At 68.9% G+C, this 16,257-nt stretch overlaps 1 protein-coding gene across 1 annotated transcript in view; it reads left to right on the top strand.

Moving 5' to 3' along the window:
• Nucleotides 1-290: 290 nt before the first annotated feature.
• The window catches only part of ADCY1 (adenylate cyclase 1), a 34,790-nt gene continuing 18,823 nt past the window's right edge, over nucleotides 291-16,257 (top strand). The window contains exons 1-5 of the mRNA XM_054571397.1: nucleotides 291-971; nucleotides 5,462-5,611; nucleotides 8,964-9,082; nucleotides 10,328-10,439; nucleotides 15,506-15,633. Coding sequence (XP_054427372.1) covers nucleotides 291-971; nucleotides 5,462-5,611; nucleotides 8,964-9,082; nucleotides 10,328-10,439; nucleotides 15,506-15,633 — 1,190 coding nt within the window. The remainder of the gene's footprint in view (nucleotides 972-5,461; nucleotides 5,612-8,963; nucleotides 9,083-10,327; nucleotides 10,440-15,505; nucleotides 15,634-16,257) is intronic.

The raw sequence follows: 16,257 nt of genomic DNA, 5'->3' as shown, positions 1-16,257 counted from the left end.
CCCGTCCGGCAGGAGGGGACGCGGGTGGCGGGGTGGGGACGCGCGTGGGCCGTGCGCGCCCAGCCAGGCGGCTCCGGGCTCCGCTGTCGCAGCGCGGTCGCCCGAGGATCGCGGCGGGGGCGCGGGCGCCACCAGTGCGCAGGCGCGGCGGGCTGGAGGGGACGCGCTCGGGGCGCGCGCGCGGGGAAGCCGGCGCCCCAACTCGTCCCGCCCGCCCCGGCGCCTCGCCGCCCGCCCGCCCGCCCCGGCGCCCCGGCCGGCGAGGGGCGCGCCCGCTGCATGGCGCTGAGATGGCGGGGGCGCCGCGCGGCCGAGGCGGCGGCGGAGGCGGCGGCGGAGGCGGAGGCGGTGGCGGAGGCGGTGGCGGTGGCGGTGCGGGCGAACCCGGGGGCGCCGAGCGGGCGGCCGAGCCGGGCTGCCGGCGCGGGCTGCGGGCGTGCGACGAGGAGTTCGCGTGCCCCGAGCTGGAGGCGCTGTTCCGCGGCTACACGCTGCGCCTGGAGCAGGCGGCCACGCTGAAGGCGCTGGCCGTGCTCAGCTTGCTGGCGGGCGCGCTGGCGCTGGCCGAGCTGCTGGGCGCGCCGGGGCCCGCGCCCGGCCTGGCCAAGGGCTCGCACCCCGTGCACTGCGTGCTCTTCCTGGCGCTGCTCGTGGTCACCAACGTCCGCTCGCTGCAGGTGCCGCAGCTGCAGCAGGTCGGGCAGCTGGCGCTGTTCTTCAGCCTCACCTTCGCGCTGCTCTGCTGCCCCTTCGCGCTCGGCGGCCCCGCCGGCTTCCGCGCGGGGACGGCTGCGGGGCCGGCGGCCGCGGACCAGGGCGTCTGGCAGCTCCTCCTGGTCACCTTCGTGTCCTACGCCCTGCTGCCCGTGCGCAGCTTGCTGGCCGTCGGCTTCGGGCTCGTGGTGGCCGCCTCGCACTTGGTGGTCACGGCCACCTTGGTGCCCGCCAAGCGCCCGCGTCTCTGGAGGACGGTGAGTGCCCCTCGCGCCGCCCCTCCAGCCTGGGGCACACCCGCCAGGAGGGGCTGGGAATGCTGGGAACCTGGGCGCATCTGCCTATAGGGCAGGTGGGGAAACTGAGGCCCCGATCTTTTTTATGGGGGGGGCCTTCAAGGTCACTCAGTGAGTTGAGGACATAGAGGAGCTGGCACCCTGGGGCTGAGCTCTTTTTTGAGTTACAGCCCACAGAGCGCCTCCGGGTGCGGAGTGTGGCGACGCGAGAGCGGTGTGGGGCGGAGGAGGAGTGCCCCAAGGTCAGGCGGCTGGAGAGCGGCCAGGCGGGGCTGGAGCCGGTCAGCTCGTTCTGGGTGCGCCCATCCCGGCAGGAGGGGCGGAAACGGGGCGCGGAGAGCCGGTCCAGGCGGGCAGGGCTCCTCGCCGGCTGTGCGCACAGCCGGGGGCTCCTCGCCCGTGTGCGTCCGGGGGGCGGGGGCGGCGCGCGCGCGCGCGCGCGCGCGCGGGGGCCCGATTCTCAGAGTCGCCTCCCAGCCCTGAGGCTCCCGGGGCGGGGGCGTGGGCGTGGGAGGGGAGAGGGACTTTGGCCCCTTCCAGTCGCCCTGGCGCCCCGTGGTGGGCCCTTCTCCGGTCCAGAAGGACTGGGTTGGCCAAGGTCGCACAGGGCTCTGGTCCCCACCACCCCGGTGCGCGGGGTCAGCCGGCCCCTGGGGCTCTAGCTTTGCTAGCAGCGCCGAACTTTGTCCCTGCCGTCTGGCCCGGCTGGGTGGTGAGGCCGAGGGCGGGGACGCGGACGGGCAGCCCCCTCCCTCCCGCTCCTCCTTTGCTGCGTGGGGGTTTCGGAGGTCTCCAGCTTTCCGCGGGGCGCAGCCCCCTGCCCGCTTTCTGCTCGGGCTGGGTTTTCACCAGAGGGTGGTGGGCACCCGAGGGGTGGGGGGTAGAGGGCGACAGGTAGAGAAGGAGGTGGGGGAAGCGGGTGAGAAGGGACACTGGACGGATGAGACGTCTGGTGGGGGATGGGAATCCGACGCCGGGGTTGGGAGCACGAGAGGGAGGCCCCTGGCGTCGGTGGTGCCGGGGTCACTCCAGGACACACGTGGTCAGAGCAGGACCCGGTGGACAGACGGTTGTGGACCCATGTTTCAGGGCCCGGGGAGGGGCGGGGCTGGGGGGCTGGAGGAGGGAGGACCTGGAGGGGGTCCCGGGGAGAGGAAGGGAAGTAGGGGTGAGGGCAGAGAGAAGGGAAACTGGCCAGGGCTGCCAGCCCAGGGGGATGGGGCGGGGGGAGGGGGCGGGGTGGGGTGAGGTTCAGAAGCCCTGTCCACAGCCTGCCCCCCGCCACCCCCCCCCCCCGGCGGCCTGTGGGTGGCACCTGCCTTGCCTGACCTCCTGGGGGGGCTGCTCCTGCAGCTCTTCCCCCACCCTCCATCTGCTGTGTGTGTGGCCCCCACAGCCATCGCCCTTCCCCCTCGCCCCTCCCCCTCCAGGACGATGTCCCCACGAGGACCTGGCGGGAGGCACAGGGGCCGGGTCAGCTGCAGAGTGTGGCCGCGGGGGGTCGGCTGGCGCTGCGAAGGGCTTGCCGTCTGCTGCCCCCTTTCCAGTAAAAAATGGCCCGTGCAGCCTCCCCGCGTCTGTTTTAGAGAATTAAACGGCCAAAGGAGAGAGGAGACAGCCTGTCTCCAGGGGGTGGGGAGTCCCCGCCTTCCAGGGAGGTGGACCCCGGCCTGGGAGTGGCTCTTACGGAGCAGCCTCCGGGGCTCCTGCTCCTGCTCTGTCCCCCCGGGCACGGCACACCTTTCCCTCGCTGAGCCTCGGTCTCCCCTCCGCCGCCCCCTGTATGAAGAGCGCCCAGCTGCCCGCAGGCCTGTGGCGAGGGTGAGAACTTCGCGTTGGAAAGGCTCGTATTCGAATCTCCTGCCCCTTCTCTAGACCATCTGTGGGCGCACAGCGGACACAGGCAGCGGCGACAGGGGCCCAGGGATAGGGTGGGTCCAGGGGTGCGCGCGGGGCGGGGCCTGGCTGGTCGTCCTGAGGCCGGTGAGGAAGATGGCACTGGGCGCCCGTGTTTACTGACCACGGAGCAGGTCCAGGGCTCGTCCCTGCTCCCCTCCGCCCACCGCCTGCCTCCCGCCGTCCGTCCGGCTCCGCAGTCACCTGCTGAGGGCGCCCTTCCCCGAGCTCCCCTGCTCAGCCACATCTGCTGGCAGGTGGCCGCTCTCTGCGTTGTCACCCTCATGCCTGCCGACGCCCGATCACGGGGCCGTGGGCGTGAAGGAGGCTGGGGACAGGTGAGCAGGCGGCGTCCGCCTTGCTGGAGGCCGGCTGGCGAGGGGCAGGGAAGCCCCCGGGTGTGCGAATGCAGCCACCAAGGGGGGACACACCCCGCTGCCCACCAGACGCCGACCCTGGGGCAGGTCACGGGGCCCCTCCTCCAGGTGAGCCACTCAGGCAGCGTTGACCGGGCAGCGGGGGCTCAGGGACCGCCAGCTGGGCCTCGGTTTCCCGGGGCACTGTGGTGGCCGGAGTAGAGGGAAGGCGGGGTGCAGGCGGGTGTGAGGCGTGACAGGGAGGGCTCCCGGTGACCCGCCCCAGCTCGACCGGGGGTTCCGCCCTTGACCAAACAGCCCTGCACCCCCCGCCCTCGTGCCCCGGCCCCGGCCTGTGCCTCAGCCCCTCGGTCGCACGCCGACCCCCGTGGGGACACTTGCCCTCCCCGCGGTCAGCTGAGGCCTTGCTTTCTGGAAGGGCTGTGGCTGCCTGGCCCCGGAGTGACCTCCGACCCCGGCTCCCAGGCTGCCCGGGCCCCCGCCCCTCCGCCCGACGTGCGCACCCTGAGGCGCCGACGCGGAGAGCTCCGTGGGGGGCCCTCAGGGACCAGGGCCCGGGCGTGGGGGGGGTGCCGCTGCCTCACGGGAGGACCCGCGTCCCACGTGCCGTGTGTTCCGAGCATTCACGACATTAAACTGAGGCCGGGAGCCAAAATCGCCCTGCGTCTCATGGGAGGATGTGCCCTGGGCCGTGAACGTGCCCCCACGGTGCCCGTGGCCACGTTAAACACACGCAGTGCAGCTTAAACATCAACCCGACGGAAACGCGCTCTGTCGTTTCCTCCGTGCCGGTCTCCCAACTGCCGCCGGTGCCTTCGTAAGCAGCCCGGCCGGAGCATCTGTCCAAACACAGCAGATGGCCCGGTCCAGGGCGGAAGGCGCCCCGGGCGCTCGGGCACAGCCGCCAGCCTGCCGAGAGGTGCCGGGGCCGGCCCCGCGGACGCCCCCGCACCTGGCTCCCGGCCGGCTCCAGGTGCCCCTGCGGAGCGTCCAGTGGGGAGACTGCGCCCGGGTTGAGGGGCTGGAGGTGTCTGCGGCCACACGGAAGATGACCAGGATCGGCTCGAGAGGACAGGACCACGGGGCGGGGGTGGGGGGCTCAGGGTCAAAGCGGGCACTGTGTTTAGAGGACCTTTGGCCACTCCCGTAGTCCCTCCGTCCGCTGGCCGAGGGTGTTTGCGTGGCGGTCTCCCTCTCTGACTGTCTGAGGCGGACAGGTCTGTGTGCCGCTCGGGCGGGGGTGTGCGAGGCTGAATTGGCTCTGTCTGGCGTGCTGATGACAGCCCCTGAAATAACAGGCCTTTTGAAGAAGAGGCACAAGCTTTCATGTGAGATCAATAAGAACAGCGATCGGCAAGCGCCGACCCAGGCAGAAGCCCAAACAGCGTTCTGAGTCGGAGACGAGGGTGAGGGGTGTCTGAGGCAGGGAGGGGCCGGGGCGTCCCCAGCAGGAGGCGTGGCTGTTGCGAGGCCCCTGATTCCAAACACTGTTTCTAATTTTGCAGCCTCATGTGTCTTTCTTGGGAAACAATGTGGCTTTAGTCCTGGGCTACTTTGTGGGTTTGAACATCCACCTGGAGGAAGGAGAAGCAGGCGGGTCCCGGGGATGCAGCCCCTTTTCCCTCTTTTGTCTGTTTGGCGACGTCGGTCGAGCGCTGGGGTTTATGGATTTCCGTCCCGCGGCGTGTCGGCCGTTGCCTCCTGCAAACAGCGCCTGTATCCCTGGATGGAAGCCACTGGCAGCCCCAGCCCTGCCCGTCCGTCCACCACGCCCCGGGGCCGCGGACCTCCTGCCGTGCCCCGCCCCCCGCCGTCCGCGCCCAGGGGGACCTCCGGCCCCACCCCCCGCCCTGGAGCCCATCCCACCCAGGTTCTCCTTGCTCTCAGCGCCGGGGCTCAGCCGGAGCCCCGTGACCGTGGCCTGCAGCCCGCTGACCATGGGGCCTTTGGCTCTGTGTGGTGGAGAGAGGCAGGCAGTCCAGTGCGGGAGTGTTTCTGGCGCATCTGGGCGCAGCGGGGGCCCTGGCACCTGCTGGGAGAGCCTGCGTGTCGCTGGACACAGGAGCCCCCCGTTTCTGCAGTGACAGGGACAGACGCTCTCACAGCCGCGCGGGAGCAGCTGAGGCTCTCCTGGCCGCGCGAGGCCCCTGCCCACCGGCCTTGCTCTCTCCCTTCCAGCTCGGCGCCAACGCCCTGCTCTTCGTGGGTGTGAACATGTACGGGGTGTGCGCCCGGGTGCTGGCTGAGCGCTCCCAGAGGCGGGCCTTCCTGCAGGCGCGGACCTGCGTCGAGGACCGGCTGCGGCTGGAGGACGAGAACGAGAAGCAGGTGGGTCCCGTCCCTCCAGCGCCGCCTCCCTCCGTGCGAGCGAGAGCCCTGTCTCTCGCGGGTTCAGGCGCCTGGGCCGCGCTCCTCGCGTTTCGGAGCGAGACCGTGAGCGCGGGCGGCTCGCTTCCCGCGAGTCCGCTGGCCAGTCCCGAGTGCGGCTGGTCAGCGCCCTGCCCCGCGGGGCCTCCTCCGTCGACAGAGGCGCCGCCGTGGGCCCCGTCACGAGACAGCTGTGTCCCCGGACGGCTTTGTCACTGGTCGCCGGCGCTCAGGCGCCCTCCTGCCTCGCTGGCCCGAGTAGTTGAAGCCCAGGGTGGGCGGTGCTCAGGCCGGGCCGCGCCTTCCGGTGCGCGCAGGCGCCAGCTGCGCGGGCAGAGACCCCCCGGCGGGAGACAGCCGTGCGTGGTGCTCGGAGCCGGGGTTCTGCTGGGCGGGTCCGTGCCTGTGTGGCTGCCACCGGCCACCAGGGTCTGTGGGAGGGGCCGCTCTGAAACGCAGGCGCCCAGCTGCGTCGGTCCCAGCGGCCGGGCTATTTGCTCGGGGACAGGAGCCGGCGTCTGCGGCCGGGCGACCCCCTGGGGAAGGGGCTGTTGGCAGCAGTACTGGAGGGACCCCGATGGTTAGAAAGAAGAGGCCTGCGGCGGAAGAAGGTCACGGGAAGAGGACGCCTGGGCTTTTGGCCGCAGAGCCTGCGTCTGGATTGGCCTGGCGCCCTGCGCCCGCGGACGCAGACACTCAGGGCCGCGCCCAGCGTGTCACAGCGAAAACCCCCGAACCCGCCGTCGCCCCGGGGCGGCCGCAGGACCAGGGGCCGGGGAGGCCGGGCGGGCCCGCCTGCTCCGCAGACTCTTGACCTCTAGGAGGTCCTCTGCTCCGCTTTGAAAAAGCCGCCGCGGTCGTCAGTGTCCCTGAGGCTCAGCCCTGTGACAGGCCTTGGACGCAGAGGCTGCAGCGACCCCTCCTCCCGACTGTCCGGCCACCGGACAGGGTCCTGGCGGGACACACAGGCTGTTCTTTCTGTCTGGGTCCCGGGTTTGCTAAGCTCATTCAGGCCTGTGCCTCACCGTTGAGTATAAGGGAACTTGGTCCTGCCTGTCCTTCTGCCCGCGGGAACAAGGAAGGGCTCGTTCGGAGGACGTCACTGGCTTGGGAGGGAGAACGGAGCACGTGACAGAGGGGCCAGGGCAGAGGGGACAGGGGAGGCCGAGGCCCAGATCCCACGTCTCCGCTCTCCTCACCCTGAAGAGGCTCCCCGACGGGTTCTGGGTGGAAGGGCGCCTCAGAGAAAGTGTCCCGAGCGCTGCCGAGGCCTGGCACCCGATCTCCAGTTCAGAACAGAGTGTCAGAACCAGCTCTTGGAAATAGAAAAAAGGCTTGGAGCCCTGGATCCGGAAGAAAGAGAGGCAGAAATAGGGACGGGGAAGCGCGGCCGCGGGTCAAGGCAGGGTAAAAATAGATCACAGGGTGCTTGGAACGAGCTGACAGCCGAATACTTCAAAGCGGCGACCACGGACGACTCCCAGAAAGGGGTCAGTTCCCGCGGCGGATTCTGGAAGAAAGGGAAGCCCGCAGCCTGCCGGGCGCGGTCAGGGAGAGCGTGCGGCGAGGAGGCCCGGGCCGCCGGTGCCTGGACAGGTGCGCGACTCCTGGGGAACACGGTCCTTCCAGGGACGTCCCAGAGGCGGGGCCCCGGGAGGGGGGCGCGGACCTGAGGGACTGGCGTCTGTCGCGGTCCGAGAGGTGGTCGGGCTGGGCCACCCTCGGCTTCAGTTCCTTCTCTCCTGCGCTGGCCGCCTGTCCCGGGCCACGTGGGCCCGGTGTGCACGTGGCTGCGGCCGGCGCCAGAGCAGTGCGGCCGGCGCCTCCTGCTGGGGGTTCCTCCCGCAGACGACGAAGCTCCTGTCCCTCCCTCATTTCCTGAGACTCCTCATCATGCGTGGACGGCGAATTTTGCTGAGTTTCTTCTCGCGTGGACTGCTGTGTGATTTTTACTGGTGTCCCGTTGACATGTTGTGTCCCGCTGCTTGGTGTTTCGGTCCTGACCCAGCATTGCGCCCCGGGCTTAGGGTCCCCCCGTCGGGCTTCTATGCGCCGCGGAAACGCCAGTAAGTGTGTTAAAGGTTTCTGTGTCTGAGTTCTTCAGGGACGTCAGTCTGCGGTTTCCTCTTTTTGTCTTTATATGATTTTGGTGTTAGGTAATACTAACTTTATAAAACGAATTGGGATGTGTTCCCTCATCTTTTATGGAAGATTTAATGTGGAATTAGCGTTGATGCTTCTTTAAGTGCTTGGTGTGTATGTCCAGCAAAACCGTGGGGCTCCGGAGAGCTCTTTCCTATGAGTCTTTAAGTTAAGCATTCAATTTCTTTAGTAGATATGGAGCTTCCCAAGTACTTTTTTCACAGTACTTGTTTCGCGTTCAGTGAACTGTTGTAATTTATGCTTTTAGAGAAAGTGGTGTGTTTCTTCTAAGTTGTGCATGAGGAGCTGCCGCTGCTCCCTTTAGCCTCGGGACGTCTTCGGTGTCCCGTTGTTCCTGACCCCGTGTGTTTGTGCCTCTCTCTGCTGGTTTTGCTGCAGGTTTGTGCGTGTCTCTAAGGGGCCGCCGGGGTGGGGGGCAGAGTGAGGAGGGGGCTCTTCGGCGCCCCGGCCCGGGTCCACCCTCTTCGGGAGGACAGACTCGCTAATTCCGTGTGGGGTCTCAGCCCCCTCCTTCGGTTTTCTTCCCAAAGCAGGTGGACGGGGCCCTGAGGGGGCGGGCCTCCCGCCCGGTGTGGCCGCGGTCCTGGCCCGCAGGGGCGGGGCCCTGGGAGGGTGGGGCCGAGGCTGGGGGGGGAAGCCGAGGCCCACGTGGGCGGCGCAGTGCCGGCGGGGCTCCTGCCCGCTGGGGGAAAGGCTGCCTGGCCCCCGGAGGGCAGGGATGAATCAGAGGACGAGGCCAGGAGGAAATGCCACGTTGCCTCCAAGGCGGCTCGTCTCGGCAAGGACAGGGGCCCCTTCCTGCCCCGGGGACGGGCCTCTCGGTGGCCCTCGCTCAGTGTGGGGCAGGCGGCCTGGGTCCCCTCCTGCGGCGGTGCCTGGAGAAGCTGGGGCACAGGGCGGGCGGGGGGCCGGGGGCTGGCGGGGGCGCTGCGAGCGGCCGGCTCTTCTGGAGACGCCTGCCCGGCGCTCCGGGCCCGAGTTCCCGCACAGTGACCGCCCAGGCCGGGGGCTCTGGGGCTGGGCCGCGCTGCAAGGCCGGTCCGTGGGCGGCCGCGCTGAGGAGGGCCTGCCGCCCTCGTCCTGGGTGGGTGCCTCGAGGGTGGGCAGGGCGGGCCCTGTGTGGCACTGCGCCCCCCGTCTCTCCGTCCAGGAGCGGCTGCTCATGAGCCTCCTGCCCCGGAACGTTGCCATGGAGATGAAGGAGGACTTTCTGAAGCCCCCCGAGAGGATTTTCCACAAGATTTACATCCAGCGGCACGACAACGTGAGGTGGGGCGTGCGGCCGGGGACCGTGGGCCTGAGACCGGAGGCGGGGTCGCGAGGCCGGCGGGGGCGGTGCGGGCGGTGGGAAGGGGCCGAGGGAGGCGCAGGTGGGGGTCAGCAGGCCCAGGTGAGTGCCTGCCTGGCGGGGAAGCAGGTCCCACGGGGGTGGAGCGGTGGCTTCTCTGATGACGCCTGCCACAGCTGCTTTTCCCATTACTCAGCACCTCTCTTTCCGTGTTGCCGGGAGAGGCGGCTCTGCCGCTGCGCCGGGCGTGCGCGTGGCTGTGGGCTGGCAGTGCCCTGCGACAGGCCCTGGGTGGCAGGTGCGGCCGGGCCGGGGTGGGTACTCTCTTCCCGTCCGTTGGTCCCTGGCGGCCGTGGGCGGGGCTTGTTGTCCCCGTGTGACAGGTGAGGAGCAGGCGAGCCAGCTTGCCCCAGCCCTCTCCTGGTTGCTTGTTGGTTTTTAAAGCTCCTTAAAAAGGGTGCGTTTCCTTTTCAAATACTTAGAACAGCTGAGTGTCCCTACCCGTCCCTCAGGCACGAGGGGATGACTCTCTGGGGCTGGCGTGGGTGCCGGGCCTCCCTGTGGGCCGGGCCCCGGACACGGACAGACGGGGAACCTTGTGGGTCTCTGCCCAGCGCTGCAGACCAGGCCCCGCAAGCTGCCGCCTGTTCCCCGAGGGTCCGGCTGCCCCGCATGCGGCCCGCGCGGCTCTCTGCCGGCCGGCCAGCTCCGTCCCACCACTGTGCCTCTCGGGGAGGACCAGAGCTGTCCTTCCAGAGAGGGGGCCGCTGAAGACCAGGAGGGGGAGGCCCCCGGGGCGGAGCCAGCGTTCGCGCCAGGCAGGATGAGTCTCCTCGGGACACCTAGTTCCATTTAGCATAAGCCCGCCCCACGACCAGCCAGCATTGCCACTCAACTTTGTAGGAGAGGAGACTGAGGTCCAGCAAGAGTCCCCGGCTGCGAGTGGCGGGGCCGAGGGGACCGGGGTCAGCGGGGCTCTGAGGGGCCACAGCGCCTCCTGCCTCTGCGACCACCAGGAGCCCGCGCTGTCTTCCGACCTCGGTCTTCTCACCTGTAAAACGGGAAGAGGAGAGCCTTGCTCTCCAGCCTGGGCTCAGGGACACACGGGGAGGTTTGCTTCGAGGAGACCCGCAAGGGGCGACCGTCGGTGGTGGCGGGGGGGGGGGGGCGTCCCGCGCCCGAGGCGGGCGCGCCGGGCGGACAGGCAGCGCCCCTGTGCCTTGCAGCATCCTCTTCGCGGACATCGTGGGCTTCACGAGCCTGGCGTCACAGTGCACGGCCCAGGAGCTGGTCAAGCTGCTCAACGAGCTCTTCGGCAAGTTCGACGAGCTGGCCACGGTAAGAGCGGCCCCGTCTGTCACCGGCCCCGGGGCGGGGTCTGGGGTCCTGCGAGGGCCGGCGGCCCCACCACTGCGGCGCCGGCGCGCTGCTCGCTGACTCGCTTTGGGGGCCGCGTGTGGGGTCTACAAACGGGGGAGCGCCTGCACCTGCCCAGCCAGGCGATGAGGCCGTGGGCCCAGCCGCCCACCCGCGGGCCGCGCGCGGCCGAGGTCCGTGGCCGGCACCGCCCCCGCCGGGGTCTGGGCCCGAGCTGCCCTCTGGTGCTCGCGGGAGCGCGGCGGTCTTCGTCAGCAAGCGTGACGTTAGTGCTGCGGCGCCTGGGATGCTTTTCCCAAGTTGGGGACATTTCCTTATATTTTTGGTCTGTGGAGTGTCTGTCGGACGGATGTTGGCCTTTGTCCAGTGTTGGACCGCGTCCAGGGGACGCGCACGTGGGTCGTCATTGGGAGCCTGCGGACACAGCGCGGCACACGGGCCTGTGGCCCGGGGCGGACGTGGGTGTGGTCACGGCGCCGGCCGGTGGCTTTGGTTGGCTCGATTTTATTGAGAAGTTTCCCACTTATGTTCCTGGAGGCTGTCGGCCTGTGGCTTTCTCGTGCGGCCTGTGGGGACCAGGGCGACCCGTGCCGTGTCTGCGAGGAGCTTGGGGGCGTTTCCTCCTGCTGCGTTTCCGGGGAGAGCTTGTGCAGAGCTGGTGTCGTCCCTTCCCGCCGTGTGTAAGGATTTGGGGGTGAAGCCACCTGGGCCCGGAGCTTTATTTGTGACAGTTTCTAACTACAGATACAATTTCTTTAAACAGGGCTGGTCAGGTTACCCTTTTTCCTTCTTCCCTGCATGAGCTTTGGCAGTTCTTTTTTATTTTCCCGAGAACTTGTCCACTTAGTCTAGGTGGTTGAAGTTGTAAGAATAAAGTTGTTCCCTGGTATTTCTTGTCACCCTGAGACCTGCAGACACTGCACAACACCATTGCTCGTGTTCTTGGTTTTGGGGACCTGTGTCTTCCACTTCCTCCTGATCATCCTGTGTACAGGTTTGTCAATTGTATTGATTTTCGAAGAGGGCGAGAGAAACGCCCGTGTGTGGTTGCCTCTCACACGCCCCCTACTGGAGACCTGGCCCACAGCCCAGGCCTACGCCCTGACTGGGCATCGAACCGGCGACCCTTTGGTTTGCAGGCCGGTGCTCAGTCTGCTGAGCCGCACCAGCCGGGGCCAATTGTATTGATTTTCTTAAAGAAAGTTCTGGTTTCATTGATTTTGCTATTTATTCTATTTTAATAAATTCCTGTCTGGTTTGTTTTGCTTATTTTGGTTTTAGGTTGCTTTTCTTTTATAGTTTCTCAAGGTGGACACTGAGGCCGCCATTTGAGACTCCCCCCGACGAGCGCGCTCACCTGCGAACCTCTGCTGACAGGCTGCGTTAGGAGAATCCCCAGACCTCCTTCCGCCCTGGGCTCTTACTTTTCTTCAGTTCAAAATACTTCCTAATCTCCCTTTCAATTTCCTTAGGCCCATAGATTATTTAGAGGTATATTTTTGGAGAGATTTTTCAAAGACCTTTGGGTTTTTCACTTCGACTTTAGTTCTATTGTGGCCAGAAAACATACTTTTTTGAGTTGAACCCTCTAAAATTTATGCGTGGAAGTTCCGTTCGGCTCTTCCCTCGCTGAGGTGACTGCGAGGAAGCCCCAGACCGAGGTGCCCGTTGCCATGCCGACGGCTTTCCCTCGCTCCTTGGGGCCCGGCCGGTGCTGTAGGCACCACTGAGTCCTGTTGGAGGGGCACGTGGGCCGTGTCCCCTCACAGCGCCTGGCGTGCAGGCTTGGAAAAGTACACACAGCTGTGGGGCTGACCCACGCTCCTCCCGGACGCCGCGGCGCTTCGCCAAACAGGCGTGTGTTTGCCTTGGTCTCCAGAGCGGCGGCGGTTTGTTTGTCCCTCGTCCGTGGCCGGTGGCTGCGGATGCGCACAGATTTCTGCCCTTTCCCCCACTTATCAGCTCCCTTTTAGATCTGTGTTTGCACACGTGTGCGGGAAGCCGGTCACATCCTCCTGAACCGATGGGGCAACACCTGCCAGGGCTCAGTGTCGCTCCACCGCCCGGGAGGGGGTCGGGCTGCCTGGGCGCCGGTGTCCTTCGCGGGGAAGTGACCGAGCTGGACAAAGCAGATGTCTGTCTGGCCGGTTCCCGGAGGCCGTGGAGTGGCGAGGCGCGTTCTCCGTGTGCCGGCCGCGGGGACGAGCCGAGCCCCGGCTTGGCCTCGGTCAGGAGGCCACCTGCCCCCGCCCCGCCCCTCAGGGTTACAGGCAACGTCCCCCTACCTTTGGGCACGACCCCGCCCTTCAGGGGCTGTCGCCAGCGAGAACTCGTCTGTGTTGCACGTCCTCAGCCCCGGCGTGGCTGTCGGCGCCGGTGACGTGCCTGGGACCCCGCACGCTCGTCCCTGGGCAGGCGGCGGGAGGGCGGGAGCAGGGGCGTTTCCTGGAACGTCACTGCCGGCACCCGGTGTTGTGCCGGTCCCGGGGCACAGCACAGCGGCCAGACGCGCGGGCGCCACGTGCAGGGGCCCCCGGAAGCCCCGTGCCCGCCTGACACCTCGCGCGGCCGTCGCGCTGCTGTTGGCCCCGCCCCGCGCCCCCACGGGGCGCCCGCGCGTCTGTAACGGCCCCTCCCCGGGCAGGACGCAGGCGCCCACTGGGAGGCGGGGAGCCGTTCGGAGGCCTCAGTGCCTGTCGCGGGTGTGGGGGTCGCTGGTAGACACCCCACCCCGGCTGCCAGTGAACGGCCTCCTCAGCAGCCAGGCCCGAAGCGGGTCAGTTCCAGCCCCAGCCCGGCACCTGCCCAGCCCCCCAGGCGCCCCAGGCCCCGGAGCCGACTGCCTTCCCGGAGGGAGCTCCGCCCACGTGGCGCGTGGGCCGCTGGGCCCCACCCGCGGCTTCAGAGGCGGCCTGGGAAGGGGCTGAGGCACCTCCAGGCCCGGGACTGGGCGTGTCTTCCTCCTGGGCCTGGGGCAGGGGTGGGGGGCTCTCGCGCGGAGGGGTGGGCGCCTGAGCTGCCCTGGAGCCTGCAGAGCCCACCTGAGCGGCAGAGCAGAGGCCCCCCCAACGCTCCCGCCCCGTCCTCCCGCCGCCTGGCTGGCGTCTGTCACCTCCTGCCCCTCCTCTGTGTCCCCCCCACCCCCACGGCCTCGTCCCTCCTTTCTTTGCTTTGTCTGGGAAGCAGCTGTTCAGGCAACACGGACGCTGCCCACAGGGACCCCCAGGCACCGAGTCCAGTGTTTACAGGGCGGGTTTTGAACTAAAACATCGAAGCCCGTGAAAAGCACGTTTTTGGCTTCTGAAGCCAGCCGGTGCCAGGAGCCTGGGGAGGAATAGAAGCAGACAGCAGAGGGGGGCCCGGGCAGCTCCTGGTCCCCGGCCCACAGGCCTGGCGACGGGAGCCCGCACGGGAAGACGGGGAGCAGTGCCCGAGGGGTCGTCCCCCGAGAGCGACAGCGAGGATGGGGACGGTGGGCCGGGCACCGGGAGGCGCGGGGCGAGCCTGTGCTGCCTGCTGGCCTGGGGGCTCGGGCACTCATGGCCTGTAGGGGCCCGGCCCCGGCTCCGCAGGGCGGGCAGCTGCCCTGGCCACCTGGCTCTGGCCGCCTGACCCCCGCACGGCCCGTCCCGGGGCCCGTCCAGAAGGAGAGCCAGTGCCGCACGCCTGTGGTCACAGGCGGCTGGGCCCCAGCAGCCAGCTCCCCACACCGGGGGCGGCTTCCGGGGCTCAGGAGGAAGCAGACCCGGGGGCTGGGCCTCCCGAGGCCCCACCTGTCGGGCAGAACATCTGCTCTGTGCCCCCCCTGCCCCCGTCTGCATGTCCCCAGCGTCCTGGTGCCGAGAGAGGCCTGGGGCTGGGAGGAGCAGGTGTCAGGCGGTGGCCTGGGCCATCCCTCTGGAGAGCAGCGCGGGTCCCGGCCTTGGCTTCCTCCCGCTGTGCGCCCCGCAGAGCGTCATGGAATTGAGGGCGCATGCGAGCTCGCGGGAGCCGGAGCCGGACGCTCACCCCCACGCACTGGCGGCAACTGGCCGGTCCGAGGACACCCCGGCGTCAGCGCGTTCGGGTGCACGCGGAGCGTGGGGCTCAGCAGTGGACGCGGGTGCGTTCTCAGAACCGGGCGCGGAGCTGGGGCTCTGCGAGGCCACCTCAGGCTCCGTGGCCGGCGCGCAGAGCAGGAGCCCACGTGGTGGGCGGTAGACAGGTCGCAGAGGACAGTGACCGTGGCCACGCTGCTCACCCGCGGCTGTTTCGAGGAATGTCATCATTTTTCATCCAAGTGCTACTTTCGTTAACGTGCAGCGCGTTGGCTGCTGTTGTCTTGGAATGCGCGGCGACGCTTTGACGGCTCTCCCAGCAGCGGCTGCTGGCGGGGCGGGGGGGCCCAGCGGTGGCCCTGGCGGGAGCGCCCAAGCTGCCAGGCGCCCGAAGAGGGTGCAGGGACACGGCCGTGCGAGGGCTTTCCTGGAATAAGCCTCCCGCCCCGGCCCCAACCAAGGCCGAGCCTGCGGGACGGCGGGCGGCAGGACTCTGACATCCCTCTTGGCACCCCCGACCTGGTGGCCAGCGGGGTCCTGAGATTCTTACTGTTGCAAAAACGCGAGAGTGGCCCTTGAGCGGCGTCCCTGGCGGGGGACAGCGAGGTCGGGGCTCCGGCCCAGCAGGCGAACCCGTAGGGAGAGCTGTGGACTTGGACGTGGGCTGGTAGCTCGAGGGACGTGCAGGTGCGTGTGGCCTGCCTTCCCAGGTGGGTGGGCGGATCTAGCGTGTTCCGGAAGCGTCGCATGGCGGTCCTCACTGCTGGTCAAGGGGCACATGTGCCGGCCCCTCTTGGGGCAGAGAGTCCCGGCTCGGGGGCGGGGCTGGCTCCCGGCGTGGGCCCCCACGGCGGGGCGCCTGAGGGCGGCAGATGGGGGGCCCCGCCGCGGGGGCTGCCCACTCCCGAGGCCGCCTGCCCGTGGCCTGTCCCCCTCGGGGGGTGCCGGGGCCGGCCCGGGGAACCGCGGCTGATGTGCCGCCGCCCGCAGGAGAACCACTGCCGGCGCATCAAGATCCTGGGGGACTGCTACTACTGCGTGTGCGGCCTCACGCAGCCCAAGGCCGACCACGCCCACTGCTGTGTGGAGATGGGTCTGGACATGATCGACACCATCACGTGAGTGCCCTCGCCGCCCGGCCGGCGCCCGCCGTCCTGCCCGGAAGCCCCCGCCCCCGGCAGGCCTGAGCTGCCCGTTGGTCCTGGGTCCCCGGAGCCGTGGCTGCAGAGCCACCCTCAGGGCGAGGGGCCGCGTGGAGGAGGTCCCCGCTGGCCTGAGGGGTCTCCGCAGCCCCCCTTCGAACACTGCGGTCGTGCGTCCCTGGTCGCCCGGGGGTGGGCTGTCCCTGTAGGGGAGCTGGGTGGACGGCGGGGGCCGCCGGGGAAGGCGGCTCCGATGCCGCAGGGCCCGCGTGCTGGTCTTGCTGGGGCGGGGACCGGGCCCAGGGCTGCTCCGGGCAGAGTGTTGCTGGAGCGCTGTGTCTGTCCCCCTTGTCTGGCCCTGGCCCTGGTCCGTGACGGGGACCAGGAGTCAGACCTGCTGTCCAGTTAGGGGAGGCCTGTCTGCCGTCCCCGCGCCTGGCTTCTCACGCGGGGCCTGGGCCTCCCCACGGCCCGTTCTGCAGCCCACACCCAAGTCACGGGGCTTGGCGTCGCGCCCCGCCCGTCCCCGGAGCTGCTGGGCCATGAGGCTGCCGGGTGTCCCCACGGCCGCTGCACTGGCCGTTCCCTCTCTGGGGCGGC

Source organism: Pteronotus mesoamericanus, unplaced genomic scaffold (assembly GCF_021234165.1).
Source record: "Pteronotus mesoamericanus isolate MK-2021 breed Mesoamerican mustached bat unplaced genomic scaffold, CSHL_Meso_final contig_220, whole genome shotgun sequence".
Lineage (NCBI taxonomy): Eukaryota > Metazoa > Chordata > Mammalia > Chiroptera > Mormoopidae > Pteronotus > Pteronotus mesoamericanus.
The sequence above is the reverse complement of the archived record's forward strand: the minus strand, read 5'-3'. Positions and strand labels throughout refer to the sequence as shown.